Source organism: Canis lupus, chromosome 37 (assembly GCF_003254725.2).
Source record: "Canis lupus dingo isolate Sandy chromosome 37, ASM325472v2, whole genome shotgun sequence".
Classification (NCBI taxonomy): Eukaryota; Metazoa; Chordata; class Mammalia; order Carnivora; family Canidae; genus Canis; species Canis lupus.
This window is the reverse complement of record NC_064279.1, coordinates 1069062-1086389: the sequence shown is the minus strand read 5'-3', so window position 1 is coordinate 1086389 and position 17328 is coordinate 1069062. Positions and strand designations below refer to the sequence as shown.

At 39.5% G+C, this 17328-nt stretch overlaps 2 protein-coding genes across 2 annotated transcripts in view; one reads left to right on the top strand and one right to left on the bottom strand.

Annotated features, from left to right (window-relative positions):
* C37H2orf88 (chromosome 37 C2orf88 homolog) overlaps positions 1 to 1938 on the bottom strand; it is a 106527-nt gene extending 104589 nt beyond the window's left edge. Inside the window, exons 1-3 of the transcript XR_004812477.2 lie at positions 1235 to 1938; positions 911 to 1132; positions 193 to 352 (exon numbers count right to left, since the gene is read on the bottom strand). The gene's annotated coding sequence lies outside the window, so the exon portion shown is untranslated. The remainder of the gene's footprint in view (positions 1 to 192; positions 353 to 910; positions 1133 to 1234) is intronic.
* Positions 992 to 7632, top strand: MSTN (myostatin). Its single transcript, XM_025442181.3, has 3 exons — positions 992 to 1574; positions 3388 to 3761; positions 5905 to 7632. Exons 1-3 carry the CDS (start codon positions 1202 to 1204, stop codon positions 6283 to 6285), a joined length of 1128 nt encoding a protein of 375 aa, XP_025297966.1. The 5' UTR covers positions 992 to 1201; the 3' UTR covers positions 6286 to 7632.
* The last annotated feature ends 9696 nt before the right edge of the window (positions 7633 to 17328 follow it).

Below are 17328 nucleotides of genomic sequence, written 5' to 3'. Positions count from 1 at the left end.
TCGTGCTCGCTCTGTCTCTCTCAAATAAAGCAATTAAATCTAAAAAAAAAAAAAAAAACCCAAACAACCAAACACCTCATTTCAAATGTCACTCCCAAAATAAAGGCTTTTCTGATTTCTTCAAAATAGAAATGATCCTTAAAAAAATAATAATAACTTATGGAGGAGAGATACTATGCTTTTTGCTTTTACCTGTAGAAATCTGAGGCAAAGTGTAGCAAGTGCAGCATTGTCAGTCATAACAGTTATCTTCTTATTCTAAGTTTGGAGGTTTTTTTTTCTGCTAGATGACATTAGCCTCTTGGTAATAAACAATGAAGAAACAGAACTTCTGAGTAATATTAACCTGCAACTTCAAAATAGGAAATAACTGAATAGCAATCAGCCAAAAAGTGAGCACAGTTTTCATATTAATAAAAAACATGAAATTATTTCAAAAGAATTCCATGTGTAATAGAACATTGTAAGAAGTTGATTTTTAGCATGTGCTAAGAATTTAATCAGGAAAACGAGTTTCTCAGATTATAGCTGGAAATCTTTTACTAGTAGCACAATGTCACCTTTTTTTTTAATTCAGGTCTTCCTTATTCAAATTCACAGTTCCCTAATTATACAACACTAAACATAACTTAATGCAATAAACAAAATTCTTTTTACTTCAAATGCTTGCCCAAATCATAGACAATAATTTTAACTTTAGAGGAAGTAACTAACATTCAAGTTTTTAAGTGTGAGACCAAGATTTACTTATTTAAATCACAACTTGGGTTTCATATATGAAGATGAATCGGATTCAAGTGTACACTCTCTGTTATTGTTAACCCAGACTTTAAATTTTCAAATGTCACATATATCTTTCATTATTTGCGGATTTATTTCCTTTATGAAGTAGTCGAATGAATCAGCTCACCCTTGACTGTAACAGAATACTGTTCGGTGACTTGTGACAGACGGGGTTTTAACCTCTGACAGCGAGATTCATTGTGGAGCGAGAGCCAATCATAGATCCTGACGACACTTGTCTCATCAAAGTTGGAATATAAAAAGCCACTTGGAATACAGTATAAAAGATTCACTGGGGTGGCAAGTTGTCTCTCAGACTGTACAGGCTCTAGGATTTTGCTTGGCATTACTCAAAAGCAAAACAAAAGGAAAAGGAAGAAATAAGAACGAGGAAAAAGAGTGTGCTGACTTTAAAATCATGCAGAGACTGCAAATCTGTGTTTATATTTACCTGTTTGTGCTGATTGTTGCTGGCCCAGTCGATCTAAGTGAGAACAGTGAGCAAAAAGAAAATGTGGAAAAGGAGGGGCTGTGTAATGCATGTATGTGGAGGCAAAACACTAAGTCTTCAAGGATAGAAGCCATAAAAATTCAAATCCTCAGCAAACTTCGCCTGGAAACGGCTCCCAACATCAGCAGAGATGCTGTCAGACAACTCTTGCCGCGGGCTCCTCCGCTGCGGGAGCTGATCGACCAGTACGACGTCCAGAGGGATGACAGCAGCGACGGCTCCCTGGAGGACGACGACTACCACGCCACCACCGAGACGGTCATTGCCATGCCCGCCGAGAGTGAGTAGCTGGGTGTGTGGCGCGGGGCTCGTGTCGGTGGCAGCTGGTCCGGGCTCCCTTCCCAGGCCGCCGCCGTGTGGGAGTGGGAAGGAGGATCTCTGTCTTTGCAAGATGTCACGGAGCTGAGCTGAAGGACGCAGGAAGCTGCGGCACCATCGGCCTCGCCGGAGAGCTCAAAAGCCAAAAGGAGATGAGGATAAAACGCCTGCGTGGCGCTCACGTTTCGCTGCGTGTGACAGTGGCGCCGGGCTTGCACCCTCGCAGCGCGGTGGCCGCGGTGGCAGTGCCGGGTGCCAGGCCCGAGGGCTCGGCCGCGGGGGGGGGCTCAGGTCGCGCTGGTCGCCCCGGGCCAGAGGGCTCAGGCCCGGCCACGGCCCGCAGTGACCCCCGGGGCCCACACCTGCTGCCTGGCCCGCGTGCCCCCACCCCCACACGGAGGGGGGTAATTCTGAGACACACCACACTGGAGAGCAACAACAACCAAAAGGGTTTTTAAAAATGTACCGTATCGGGAAGACCAGTGAGGAAGTGCAGGCGGTGCAATGACAGCCGCAAGCCGAGTGTCACGAGGTGCCACGGAGCGAACACGCCACGGCAGCCGGGCCGCCACAAGGCCCACCTGCACCTGGGGTGGCGCGCACCTGCTCGGAGCCGTGCACACCTGCCGGGAGCCGTGCACACCTGCCCGGAGCTGTGCACACCTGCTGGGAGATGTGCACACCTGCCTGGAGCTGTGCACACCTGCTGGGAGATGTGCACACCTGCCTGGAGCCGTGCACACCTGCCGGGAGATGTGCACCCCTGCCCGGAGCCGTACACACCTGCCGGGAGCCGTGCACACCTGCTGGGAGATGTGCACACCGGCCGGGAGCTGTGCACACCTGCCGGGAGCTGTGCACACCTGCCTGGAGCCGTGCACACCTGCCGGGAGCTGTGCACACCTGCCTGGAGCCGTGCACACCTGCCTGGAGCCGTGCATACCTGCCGGCCACTGCACCCCACCTGCTGGGATGGTGCGGAGGCTCCCAGCTGGAGGGAGCTGCTGCCCTGCGCGCCTCACCTCCCAACGGCGGGCTGTGCACGCCCCGGGGCACCCCAGGGCCCTCCCGGCCCTGCCCGCCTCAGCTCCCAGCCCTCAGCTCCCAGCCCTCAGCCCCCCAGCCCCCAGCCCTCCCGGCCCTGCCCACCCTCAGCCCCCCCAGCCCTCCAGCTCTCCCGGCCCTCAGCCCCCACCCCCCAGCCCCCCAGCCTCCCAGCCCCTCAGCCCGGCCCAGGCCCAGCCACCCTCAGCCCCAGCCCCGCTCCTCCGGGGCCCCCACAGCAGAGCGGCTCGTTCCCTCTAATCGGGGCCCAGGTAACCCAGGCCTGGGGGAAGGGTTCCTTCCTCCAGACTGATCGGTACAGCTGCTCCGAGAGCCTGACGACTCAGATTCCCAGAGAATTCTAAGCAGACGGTCCTCCACCGAGTCCTGGTTCTCTCTAATCACCATCATTTTAAGATTCCACCCCCCCCCCAACCCCGGTCGTTCTTTAGTGCACTTCACGCTAACCCCGGATCCCTGGGGAGGGAGCAGAGACCTCCGAAAAAGCTGAAAAAATACGTATCTGAAAAAACTCTGCAAAGCTGGAACAATTATTTTCTTTGATATTTTTCTGATTTATGAATGAAATTCTGCATGGTTTTTCACTTTAAAATATGCATTCACTAGTCCAATGGGGACAAAAGGCTCACCAATTAACATAAAGGGACTTGTTGATTTTTTTTATGAGAAATAATTTCAATGACTATTTTTCTTTTCTTTTTCGTTTATAGCTGATCTTCTCATGCAAGTGGAAGGAAAACCCAAATGTTGTTTCTTTAAGTTTAGTTCTAAAATACAATATAATAAAGTAGTAAAGGCCCAACTGTGGATATATCTGAGACCCGTCAAGACTCCTACAACAGTGTTTGTGCAAATCCTGAGACTCATCAAACCCATGAAAGACGGTACAAGATATACTGGAATCCGATCTCTGAAACTTGACATGAACCCAGGCACTGGTATTTGGCAGAGCATTGATGTGAAGACAGTGTTGCAAAATTGGCTCAAACAGCCTGAATCCAACTTAGGCATTGAAATCAAAGCTTTAGATGAGAATGGTCATGATCTTGCGGTAACCTTCCCAGGACCCGGAGAAGATGGGCTGGTAAGTGATAACTGAAAATAACATCTAACCACAAACATTGTGACATTTTTATTCATCATGTGAATGATAATAGTGGAAAATCACTACCCATCTCCTATGCTCAGAAGCCAGACAAAGGTATCTTACCCCAATGGTAGCCCTGTACCCAATAAAAGTAGGTGTCTAATTTCATATCCCTCTTGATACTTTTATTTTGCACGAGGATTAAAAAACAGTTATGCCACAGTCATTAGCTTCCTAGGGAGTTCTGTCGAATTAGAGATGAAATATGAAGTGCTTTTCATTGATATGCATGAATAAAAACATGAAATACTCATTGTGGATCCTACTACATCCCCAACAGATTAAAATTTCCTTTTCTTCAGAAGAATGCCAGATGTGTTGAGATTTTTTAGTTTAAATAAGCAAAAAAAACAAACTTGAAAAATTATGATTAAAATAAAATGCTTTTTTAATGGCAGTTAGCTAAGTATGGTACTTTTAGGCTTACATCTTACTAAATATACCACTTAAGGTCCCGCATGATAAATATGTTTATTATTTTGCAGACTGTTGAATGCACTGATGTGTATGTAGCATACTTTGTGAATTACCCCTAACAAAATTTAAATTTTCAGGCTATTTAGGCCTTGTCACCTAGCTTATTTCTAAGCTTCTAAGCTGCCTTGCCATTTCTGTGCAAGGGTTTACTTAGGTAATGCCAACTCATTTACTATCAGGCCAAGCAGATTGACAATACTTCACATATTATAAAAATTAATAAAAACCATTTAAAACCTTAGCATAAATTTAGAGTTACTCACTCTCCTGGCTTACCTCTGCTTTCACAAACTTATTTAACATGATCATACTTTTTACTTCCATATAGTGACCTCATTTAGAACAAAAGATTATGCTTGCAAACAATAAATGCTATCTTTTTAGTTTTTAAATGGTCTTGGTTATAAAGAGTAGATGGTAAGTCAGATCTACTTTAAATAAAAACATGTTCTTTAAAGGATTACATAATTTTCCAAATGGTTTATTTTTCTTTGAATATGCTACATAAAATGTGATTGACTCACAAAATGATCTGTTTTTTTATGATATTAAATAACAATCACCAGGTCTATTTTTATTTTGATGTAGGATAAAAACTATTATTAATTATTATTAATTATATTAATTAATTAACTATTAATAATGATTTAATCACCAGGTCTATTTTGGTTTTGATGTAGGATAAAACTATTATTAATTAATTATTATCACTTAATTATTTAAGAAAGTGTTTTTTTACAGGTAGCATTTTAATGATCAAAGTTGGTCATGTGACAGAAGTTTTAAGTATCATTAAACAGATTATTATTATTAAACACATTAAACATAATTATTAATGATACATTCCTTGGATTTTTCCATATAAATGGAAAAGTCTCAAATGCATCAAAAGACTGGGGCAAGGGAGGAACTAGCAAATTATCATTTAAATATATGAACAGAAACATCTTTCAGTGAAAGAATAAAGTGAAATATTACTGTACCTTCTGAATCTGTCCCTCGCTCTCTTAGAGTTTTCTTTCCCACTCGATATGCATAAATGCACCACCTTCATTACCCTACCTTTCTTTTTCCTATTACAATCCATATAGTGCTGCAAGGTAACTTTTTTGTTCTGATTTTAATAGCCAAGTTTCCCCAAGTAACGACCTAGGGAACAGAGGATGGATGAATATAGATCTATTATTCCAGGCGTCACAGACATACTTAGCCAACATATTTAATCAGGAGGAGAGAGAACTAACCTCTTTCTTCCTCTGTCCTGTCCTCCCTCCTTTTCCCCTCTCCTCCCTCTGTCCCTTTCTTCCCATAAATATTTTTCGAGCATCTATTATGTGCCAGGCATTCGGATACTCAAACTGGGGAAAACAGAAATCGAAAAGACATAGATGTGACCACAGGGAATTAGAGTTGGTGCTATATTCATATGAGCCACAAGGGAAGAATCAAGCCTAGTGTAAACAAAAATTCCTCAATGCTGTGTCTTTAGAAAGTAAATGTGGTATAAGCAAAATGATTAGTTTCATCAATAATGAGTTCTTGAGGTAGGGAAGTGTTTCAGGACCTCTTAATATTACTGATTGCTCTTTTCCTTTTCACACAGAATCCCTTTTTAGAAGTCAAGGTGACAGACACACCAAAAAGATCCAGAAGAGATTTCGGGCTTGACTGTGATGAGCACTCAACAGAATCTCGGTGCTGTCGTTACCCTCTAACTGTGGACTTTGAAGCTTTTGGATGGGATTGGATTATTGCACCCAAAAGATATAAGGCCAATTACTGCTCTGGAGAGTGTGAATTTGTGTTTTTACAAAAGTATCCTCATACCCATCTCGTACACCAAGCAAACCCCAGGGGCTCAGCGGGCCCCTGCTGTACTCCCACAAAGATGTCTCCCATTAATATGCTATATTTTAATGGCAAAGAACAAATAATATATGGGAAAATTCCAGCCATGGTAGTAGATCGCTGTGGGTGCTCATGAGATTTATATTTGGTTCATAACTTCCTAAAATATGGAAGGCCTTCCCCTCAACAATTTTGAAACTGTGAAATTATATACCACAGGCTATACGCCTAGAGTATGCTACAGTCACTTAAGCACAAGCTCAGTATAGGGGCTAAAAGAATATATGCAATGGTTGCCATTTAACCATCAAAATAAATCACACAATAAAAAGTCTTACTGATTTCCAGAGTTTTTGAACGAGGAGATCAAATTGCATTTATGTTCATATATATAAAGAACACATCCAGGTAAAGGAAAGCAATTCTCCCGTGTTCTGGTGAATTAAAGGAGTTTATGCTTTAAAGTCTATTTCTTTACAGTATCATTTAATATCTACAGAAAAAAAATCTATATGTAGTATTGGTAAAATGCAGGATTGTTATATACCATCATTTGAATCATCCTTAAACACTTGAATTTATATTATATGATAGCATACTTGGTAAAATGAAATTCCACAAAAATAGGGATGGTACATCGTTTGCAAGTCCCCATCCCTATTATGATCTGCACAGTACATTAACAATCCATGCCGATGGTGCTAATACGATACACTGAATGGCTGATGTTATCAGGTTTATCGAATTAAGAAAACATTCAGTAAAATTTTAAGTTTCTCCTTTCTTAAGGTGCATTTTCACACACCTCCCAATGGGGAATGGATTTTCTTTAATGAAAGAAGAATCATTTTTCTAGAGGTCAGCATTCAATTCTGTAGCATACTTGAAGAAACTGCATAATCTTAAAAGGCAGCCAAAAAAGTATTCATTTTTAATCAGAATTTCAAAATTGCAGCCTGTCTTTGCAACATTGCAGTTTTTATGATAAAATAATAGAAATGACTGATTCTATCGATATTGTATAAAAAGACTTCGAAACAATTGCATTTATATAATATGTATACAATATTGTTTTGTAAATAAATGTCTCCTTTTTTATTTACTTTGGTATATTTTTACGGTAATAAGGACATTTCAAATTAAGTATTAAGGCACAAAGACATGTCATGTATCACAGAAAAGCAACTGCTTATATTTCAGAGCAAATTAGCAGATTAAATAGTGGTCTTAAAACTCCATATGCTAATGGTTAGGTGGTTATATTACAATCATTTTATATTTTTTTACATTTAATTAACATTCACCTATGGATTCATGATGGCTGTTATCATGTGAATGTGAAATTTCAATGGTTTACTGTCATTGTATTCAAATCTCAACGTTCCATTATTTTAATACTTAAAAATGTTATTAAACATACCAAAATGATTTAACTATATTATCTGAAATGCAAAATAATAAACTGATGATATCTTAACAAGAATTGTTAATTTTATTTTATAATTCGATAATGAATATATTTCTGCATATATTTACTTCTATTTTGTAAATTAGGATTTTGTTAATCAAATTCATTGTACTTACGACTAAGTGAAATTATCTCCTATGCCTAATGTGTAGAAACAATATAAATTATATTAAAGTGTTTTCACCTTTTTGGAAAGACACAATGGTTTTATGTTATAATGTCTAATGCTGGATTTCTAATTTCACTTTACTCTAAAAGTCTAATGGTTTAGCATAAAAGTTTGGTTTAGGTAGGTCTGCTAATGGAGTTCTCATGAGTGAAATTTCTGTTAAATTAGTTCTGGTCAAGTTGCTTTAAATACACAAAAGCAAGGACTAGTTATACTTGTTTCATTCCTCTTTATCTTGACCTGAAAACTATTTATATGTTTTCATAGGTTCAGTTTCCAAATGCATTGCAGTTGGCAAGGGTATATAGTCCTAGAGTTACAAGTTCTACTAAAGCCACAGGGACACAGGGAAGCTGCATTTTTTTCTTAGCATTTAATGATACTGGCACATTTATCTGAGCTTTGGGGACACCAATTTTCAAACTGAGCTGAAAAACAATTATAAAGTACTTAGAAATCCTTAAGTGTAACTTTAGATATAATGTCTTTGAAGTGGACTCTCTTCACTACCCCTCATCAGCTTAGTAACTTAGTGATGAAGTAGTCACCAACTTTAATGGAAGAGGTTATTGAAATTCCAACTAGTGTATGGTTCCTAAATAAGTAATTTATAATTAAAGCCTCAATGGTATTGCAGCAATTTATACTCATACAAACTAAGTGTAGTACTTTTTCTAGTTTTAATACTGATACGTTTAACATTGACGAATCTGGGGCTGTAAGGAGGTTGCCTATGAGCCAAGACCAGCTATGGTGATGGGGTGAGGCCACTTTGAGTTACAAAACACTAGATGCTACTTCTTCAAGGGCCATGAATATACCTGATCCAAAAGTCCGGGTCAGGAGGCCCATTAATGTACCTTAGGCTCTGGAAGACAAATAACTGGGGACTTTCACCTCTAGGGTGTAAGGAAGGAACACCCTAGTTTTCTAAGGACCCAGTAATAGGACTCCCCAATCTTTAGTCACCCTTCCCATGCAGCCCCAGGATCTCATCACCAACTTCACCATGTGGTGGCCCTCTTTGAAACCCATATGACCATGAAAGAAAGCATCGGGATCATTAGTAAATCATACTAACTTCTGAGATGTTCAGAAAACATCATGTAAAATTCAATGCGGTGCATCAGTTTTAATATTCTGACTGTTTCATAATACTTCTCTGACTTCCCACAAACCTATACTAGTTAAAAATACATACATACATACATATAAAAACAAAAACCCTCCCAAACTCTACAGTTCTTTTTGAATTCAAGTTGGTTTTTGCACTTTTGTATAGAACCTTATTTCTTAAAAGAAGAAGGCAGTAATTTGATATTGACAGTAATTAAATTGGAACTAAATTACTCTATCCCAAAAACGAGAACAAATGTATTTCACTTTCAACCTTGACAGACACATTTTAGGATGTCAATGACCCTTTTAGAATCTGTTGAAAACTAAAGACAGTCTCACCAGAAGAAATAAAACTCAAAACTTTGCATATAGTTTCAGGGAATTTAGGGCCTTTGTAGAGTGCATTCATCGAATCTAGTTCACACACTCTTTTATTTTTCTTCTTAAGACAAAAATTATTATTTACGAAGTAATACAACATATTTATGATGGTTGCTTCCCAATTAATGAGCTTTAGTCATTAAACAATCTGAGTGTTGGGAAAAGAAAACAAATTTCAAATCAGCCTGGATGTCTTAACATGGTTAAAAACCCTACTATTTACCAAAATATTTTGTTCTTAAAGATCATCCAATCACCAACTGGCACCTCCGTGATAGATTAAACTAGATGACTAAATAAAAAGGACTTCAAAGTATGAAATCGGGGATGCCTGGGTGGTTCAGTAGTTGAGCATCTGCCTTTGGCCCAGGGCGTGACCCCGGGGCCCTGGGATCGAGTCCCACATCAGGCTCCCTATGGGGAGCCTGCTTCTCCCTCTGCCTGTGTCTCTGCTTCTCTCTGTGTCTCTCATGAATAAATAAATTCTTTTTTTTTTTAAGTATGAAATCAGATTCTTTTTATGTGTTAAAAACAAAGTCAGGATGTCATCAGGGCTACTGATGTATGAGGATATAAGATGATAATATTTATTGAGCACTAGATTTGTGCCAGGCACTTCTGTGACATGCTCAGCATGCAAAACATTATTGTTCCCAGTTCACAGAAGAGAACTTTGAGGAATTGTGACAATGGGAGGCATCTCAGTGGCCAGCCTGGACGTGAACTAAGAGCAGTTTGACACAATGATTCATTGCTCTAGTTAACAATTCTTCACCAAGCCCTAACAGAAGAGTGAAACTGTATATTTTTAACGTTTATATTTTGTAATATATCCTTATTGGATTCTGCATTGGTTTCTGCAAAAGGTTATTTGGCTGCATTTTAATAGGGGAGGGTAGAGCTGATATTAATGAAAAGGAAGATGAAGAGAGGGTGGTAAGCAAAGCAGAGGAATATGCACACAGATATGGAAATGGGTCACTGTCATAGGATATGAGACCTGGAACAGGCCAGGCCTTACAATCATCAAATTTACATAAGACAGAATTGAGGTCTAGGGAGAGGGATGCTCAAAGTTACAAAGAGAATTGGTTTGAGAACTGAGATAAGAGCTCTAAAATGCTTGAAAAGAATGCATGGTGGCTAAGAGTGATTCCAAAGGACAAAAGAGAAGAAGGATTCCAAAGGACAAAATGCAGGAAAGCTAAAACCAAAAACAGAAAAGCTCTGAGTCATGGTCTGTTAGCTGTGAAGTCAGAAGAAGACACTAAATGAATGTTCATAGGATTATCACAATTTACATCTATCTAAACAAATCTTTTATTGGCCTAGAGATTTACTTGGACAAAGAGACTCTAAGGGAAATCTATGGTTGTATGCACTTAAAACCATTATTTTATCGTATATAGTAATAAAAATAATAATAAGTTGATAATTAAGTTTTCAAAGAGCTTTCACATTAATGATGTAATTTTATCTTCATAATGCTGAAAGTTAAGTATTATCATTGTCATACTCATTTCATAGAGTGAACTGAGGCTAAACAAAATTAATCAAATTATCCAAGGAGACAGCATCTATATTTATATATTAATTATATAAGAAGTAGAAATCCAGATCAGTTACACTTTTTTAATCATTCATTCCAATATTACCTATTAAAAATGTAGCATGATAAAAAAAATTCATTTAAAATATCAGATGCTCACTTTTAAAAATAAGACACGTGAATACTGACCTATAACATAATTAAGAAATTAAACCATAGTCTAAAATGTGATATGCAATCAGGACTTGCCTGGCATGTGATGAATAGTGTTGAAATTTCATTCCCATGGTTATTCAGTTTGAGTTTACATACTACAAAACATATCAGAGTAAACTCTACTCATTTTGGTCATCCCTATGTAAGATTTCAAGAATGCAAAATGGTACCAAATTTAGCTCATTCATGTCTAGATGGGATTTTATAGAGAATGTCTTTGGAAAATGAATACATTTTAATTAGATTGCGTGTATGGTTTACAGCACAATTTTCTTTGTTGCCACTTAAAAGACTCAATGGAGGGAATATTTACATATAACTTCCTAGATTATCTATTAAAATAACTCAACAAGGGATCCCTGAGTGGTGCAGCGGTTTAGCGCCTGCCTTTGGCCCAGGGCACGATCCTGGAGACCCGGAATCGAATCCCACGTCGGGCTCCCGGTGCATGGAGCCTGCTTCTCCCTTTGCCTATGTCTCTGCCTCTCTCTCTCTCTCTGTGTGACTATCATAAATAAATAAAAATTAAAAAAAAACTCAACAAATATTATATCCTGTCAAGAACACAGGATACTCTTTTTTAAAAATATTTTATTTATTTATTCATGAGAAACAGAGAGAGAGAGAGGCAGAGACACAGGCAGAGGGAGAAGCAGACTCCATGCAGGGAGCCCGACGTGGGACTCGATCCCAGGTCTCCAGGATCACGCCCTGGGCTGAAGGCAGATGCTCAACCGCTGAGCCACCCAGGTGTCCCGGATACTCTTGAACATAAGATTTTATAATATGAAGCTGCCTATTGTATCTGACAGGCACAAAGCGTATATGTAATAATGACAGATAGCTCCCTAATAATCTGCTATAAAAGTTGAATGGTTCACTTCAGCTATGATTTAACATTACACTAAATATTCTTGATACAGAAATACACAGCTTCGCAATGAAGCAAAGATGTACATGTTTAGTTGCCACTGACTCCAGGTTTGGATCAGTATAAGATACAAAAAAAAATTAACAATGTAATGCTATTTTTTATGCCCCATAATAAAGATAATTTTAAATGAAATATACACATATATGTGCTTTCTTAAAAAAAACTGACTTTAACTAAATTTTATTAGTTCTACATACGCACTCTAGGTAAAATACTATTCATCAGATTTAAATTATAGATATCTAAACTATATTCCCAGATTCTGATCTTATGGAGCTCTTGTTGAAAAGGTCTCCTGAGAAGGAACAACTGACAAATTTGATTCCATTAATCATAAAGGTAAATTTAAACTAAAACCACAAATAGATTAAGCTACTAAATAACATATTTAATTTATTTTCCTAACCATTTAAGATTATTCTATTAAGAAATAGAACCATTCAAGATTATTCTATTAAGAAAACCTTTTTGCAATAAGCGTTATGCTCTTTTTTTTTTTTCTAACATCTTATGAAGGACCCTATTCAGAACAAAATTTGATTATGCGGTTTTGGCCATGGATCCTCCACAAGACTTTCCCAGATCCGCTCCCACGGACACTAACTCCAACTAAGAAGCCAAACGTCTCTTGGCTCTATTCCCGTGGAACTCAGAATTTTGGCATCCTCCACCGGCCAAAAACAAAACATGTCAATACAAGGACGTTTGCCTACATCATGACATCAGATCCTCATAATACTGAGACAGGATTCTGAAAGTAAAAATCAAGCATAAAACACCAATTTACTGAGCACACTGAAGTGACTGTGGGAGAAAATCCAAATTGTTAAATGGAAACAATCAGGCAGTTCATTGAGGCAACTACTTGGCTTCCAGCTCCAAGAATATCTTCCTGAAAAGCTTCATACTTCTCAGCAACTCAAGTAAAGGCATCGGTTATATGGCTGCCTGGACCCTAAATAAGGATTCTATTAAGATCCCTCAGGTCATCTTGGGCTCTGAACCAGGCCAGGGGTCATGAGATAGAAATGACAGTGAAAAGGGGTAGACAAGGGTAGTCCTCCCGATGTGTCAATGTGCCCTCGCAGCCAGCAAAATTGTCCCACGGACTAGAATCTACCCGGACCTGCGTCTTATAGCAAAACTAAGTTCTATTACAGCTCCAGAGTCAGAGTCTGGGAAGCTGCGTAAGATGGGTGGAAACCTAGCTAAGTTCCCATCTGCTCCTAGGTCAAGATGCATTTCTATGATTGAAACACCCAAAGTGGGGCTCTCGGGGAAGAGAGAGCCTTGCAACTGCAGGGCCAGCAGAGCTCCCCTCTTTGCTAATAAAGGTGGACAGACTATGAATAGTGAGCCCTGCCTCGCTTGATGATGTTTGGCCAAAGATTCCCGATCAATGGGCCAAAGACGGCAGCGTCATTTCAGGGCAGACTGAATGCCAGAGCCTGGAATCTGGCTTTATGTCTGGTAACACAACATATACTATGTTGACACGGTCCATATATTTGTTGACCAGGTACATTACCTGGTTAGTGTGCTTGGCTCTCCTATATTCTACTCGGCTTGACAAGAAATAAACCCCTTGTGGGACCTTGGACAAGAAACAGCAACATTTATTTACGAGAAGAACGCATATTATATAGATAATATCATGTCCATTTTTAAAGTGAAGAAGTTGGGCCCAGAGACGCTCATGACTAGTAGGTAACTAAGACAGGTGCACACACGATGAAAGAAATACACATACAAATGTAGTGGTGTAGCATTTCAGTCATTAGTTCAGAAGTGAAAAAATATGACTTTCTAATTATTGCAAATCTGATGTCAGCTTTTACCTCAAGTCCCCTTGTGCTATGTCACCACTTCCACTTTGTAGATGCAACACTGTAATGTCAGTGGTAACCACTCTAATAATACTTATCAGCCCTCTGGATCTCACTCAGAAAATTATGCACGATATCCCTCTACTCTCAAATTTCCAAACTCAGAGGAGGATTGTAATGTGTGTCTCCTCCTGTCCAACTCAGCCTAGGAGGTAGGACTAGTGACTGAAGCTTCTCTTTTCCCTTCAAATTCACTCCCATCATCCCCTCATGAGGTCTTTGTGTGAGATGTAGTAATAGGGTGTGGCTAAGTCTGTGTACTAACCCTTTATATTTCATACCTAACCCCCAGGCTCCTGAACTTACAATTTTGCTAAGTACTTGCTATCTTTTTTTTTTTTCTTTTTTCTGATTCTGATCTGAGAAGTACCCTCTGGGAAAAATGTAACCTTTTCATAAATCACAGTGTTCATTCGTACTGATAATAAAATGTAAATTAAAATTACTTACTATCCTTTCATTTACAAATGAGGTACATTTTTATGTTAATATCTAGTGTCGTTAGTAAGGATGATCAGAAATGAACACTCCACACATCGCCTGATCTATTGCTTTCCGATATCTAACAAAACCCTTAAAGGTTCTATAAGTACAGTGATTTTGTTTCTAAAATTTTAGCCATAAAAAAGGAAGGTGTGTACATTTATGTAAAATCACAATCTCATTATTTTTAAAAACTGGAAATAACATATGTTCTAACAATAAGTATGGTTACATTGATTATAGATTTTCTAACAGCACACTCAAATTTAAAGACATGTATGTGAGGGGCGCCTGGGGGGCTCAGCAGTTGAGCGCCTGCCTTTGGCTCAGGGCGTGACGCCCGGGGGCCTGGGATCGAGTCCCACGTCGGGCTCCCTGCATGGAGCCTGCTTCTCCCTCTGCCTGGGTCTCTGCCTCTCTCTCTGGGTCTCTCATGGATAAATAAAATCTTCAACAAAAATAAGTAGGCATGTGTGTGTATAGATAGATCCATGATATGTGTGTATACACACACATACTTATTTAAAATGCTTTCATATGTAAATAACAGAAACCCCAATCCAAATATGGCTAAAGCAGTAGAAAATGTATTCATATAACTCTACGGGAGGATGTAAGGCGACTCCAGGTACAGTAAGGTCAGTAGCTCAATAATATCAACGAAGACCCAAGTTCCTCCCACCTCTCACCAAGTGCCTGTCACACTGCTTGCTGGGCCCTCAGGCTCTCGCCCTTTGGTTACAAGGCAGCTTCCGTTTGCACGTCCGTGTAAACCAAAGGAAGGGAGCTACGTGTCCTGTGTGTGCGTGTGCGTGTCTGTGTGAAATTCTTTTTTTTTTTTTCTGTGTGAAATTCTTTTGCGGAATCAAAGGATACGATATCCTTAATTTTAATAGATGTTGCCCATTTGTACTCTGTAGAAGTTGTACCAATTTGTTTCCGTTAACAGTGTGCGAGATTACCTATTTTCTCACACCCTCTTCATTCCTATTTCTAGTCTGATAGGTAAAAAAAAAATGGTATCTGATCATGATTTTAATTGCATTTTTCTTATTTTGAGTGAGATTATTAATCTTTCCATGTTTAAGGGTCATCTGTATTTCCTTTTCTGTTAACTCTTTGCTTTTATCCTTTGCTCATTTTTTATATTAGGTTGGTATTTTTTTAAAAATCTATATTAAGAAATTAGCTACAACTATTTCAGATTTTCATTTGTCTTTGGACTGTGTGGGTTCTTGTGTGTGTGTGTTTTAATACAGAATTCAAAATATTTGTATGATGTCACATATTTTAGTCTTTCTTTATGGCATTCCATTTTTTGTGTCATACTAAGTATGACACATACTCAGACTAGTATACTAGTCTCTGTACTCTAGAATGTATCTTATATTTTCTTCTAATATTTTTATGACTTATTTACTTTAAAAATCTTTAATCCACCTCAACTCCATTTTATCACAGTGCCCAACTTATTTGTCTTCAGATGATTATTCATTTATCACCATTTATAATACCATCTTTCCCACGACAGTGATTTGAAATGTGGAATGGTGTGTAACAGACATTTATCCTGACAACATGGATCTTTAGATCCAAAAAGTTATTTTCATAAAATGCAGCAATAACACACGATGCCTAAGGGTAAAATCAGGAGCCCTCTTGAAGTCTAACCACAACCAATATAGATGAATATCACCAATAATTGTCAGTCACGGTGTTTCTGTCCAGTCCAGAAATGACCAGCTGCAGCCCTTCTCTATTTCATTTATTCTATCAATAATTTTAAGTCTTCTGTTGTTGAGTGTTACTCTGCTTCACTGAGGGGTATTAGGTGTGGGGTATTTAGCCCACAAAAAGAGGAGGGCATGAAAATAATTCAGGGGATCCCTGGGTGGCGCAGCGGTTTGGCGCCTGCCTTTGACCCAGGGCGCGATCCTGGGGACCCGGGATCAAATCCCACGTCGGGCTCCCGGTGCATGGAGCCTGCTTCTCCCTCTGCCTGTCTCTGCTCTCTCTCTCTCTCTCTCTCTGTGTGTGTGACTATCATAAATAAATAAAAATTAGGGATCCCTGGATGGCGCAGCGGTTTGGCGCCTGCCTTTGGCCCAGGGCACGATCCTGGAGACCCAGGATCGAATCCCACGTCGGGCTCCCGGTGCATGGAGCCTGCTTCTCCCTCTGCCTGTGTCTCTGCCTCTCTCTCTCTCTCTCTGTGACTATCACAAATAAATAAAAATGTAAAAAAAAAATTTATTAAAAATAAATAAAAATTAAAAAAGAAACCTTTAAAAAAAAAGAAAAGAAAATAATTCAGAATGTCTCTGGTACTTTGTCTCTGAGACGACATCAATCCTGGTCACACTGGTGTCATACCAGATTTACCCAGGGAGTCCTAGATACTACGGCAGGAACTGAGAAAGGAGAGAAGAAGCGTAAGTCGTGGCTCTCACTCAAGGAACTCACAGTCTAGTGTAAGCAGAAAACTAAACAAATTTAACAAAATGGGACCAACGGTTTACACAGGGTGCTGTGGAGGGGACGGGAAAGTCACTGCAGCCATCCTGGGAGCTCATTGAAGAGGAGGAGGAGGAGATGATGCTAGCAACATCTTTAATAATGAATGAAAGGTTGATGGATGAGTAACGAGAAGGAATAAATGAGGGAGAAGGAAGAAGCACATTCCAAAACAACCCCCTCTCCCCTCACACACACACACACACACACACACACACACACACACACACGCATGCATTAAACAGCAGATGCCTTCCTGGTCCTGTGGGGATTCCAGATTGAAGGACAGGGCCTCAGGCAGTGACAAGCTCTGAGGCTCTAAGGGTAAATGAATCAGTACAGGCCTTGGTAGATCTTTTTAAGGACTCAATTTAGATGTAAATTTTTAAAACCCACTTCAAATAAGGTATTTTAACCTTCTTTTTGTCCCAAGGTCCCTTTGATATCTGATGAAGCCGTA

Coding starts and splice junctions, on each gene's coding strand:
- MSTN (XM_025442181.3), top strand. CDS start 1,202: ATGCAGAGACTGCAAATCTGTGTTTATATTTACCTGTTTGTGCTGATT. Junction 1,575..3,387: donor CATTGCCATGCCCGCCGAGA/GTGAGTAGCTGG, acceptor TTTCGTTTATAG/CTGATCTTCTCATGCAAGTG. Junction 3,762..5,904: donor GACCCGGAGAAGATGGGCTG/GTAAGTGATAAC, acceptor CTTTTCACACAG/AATCCCTTTTTAGAAGTCAA.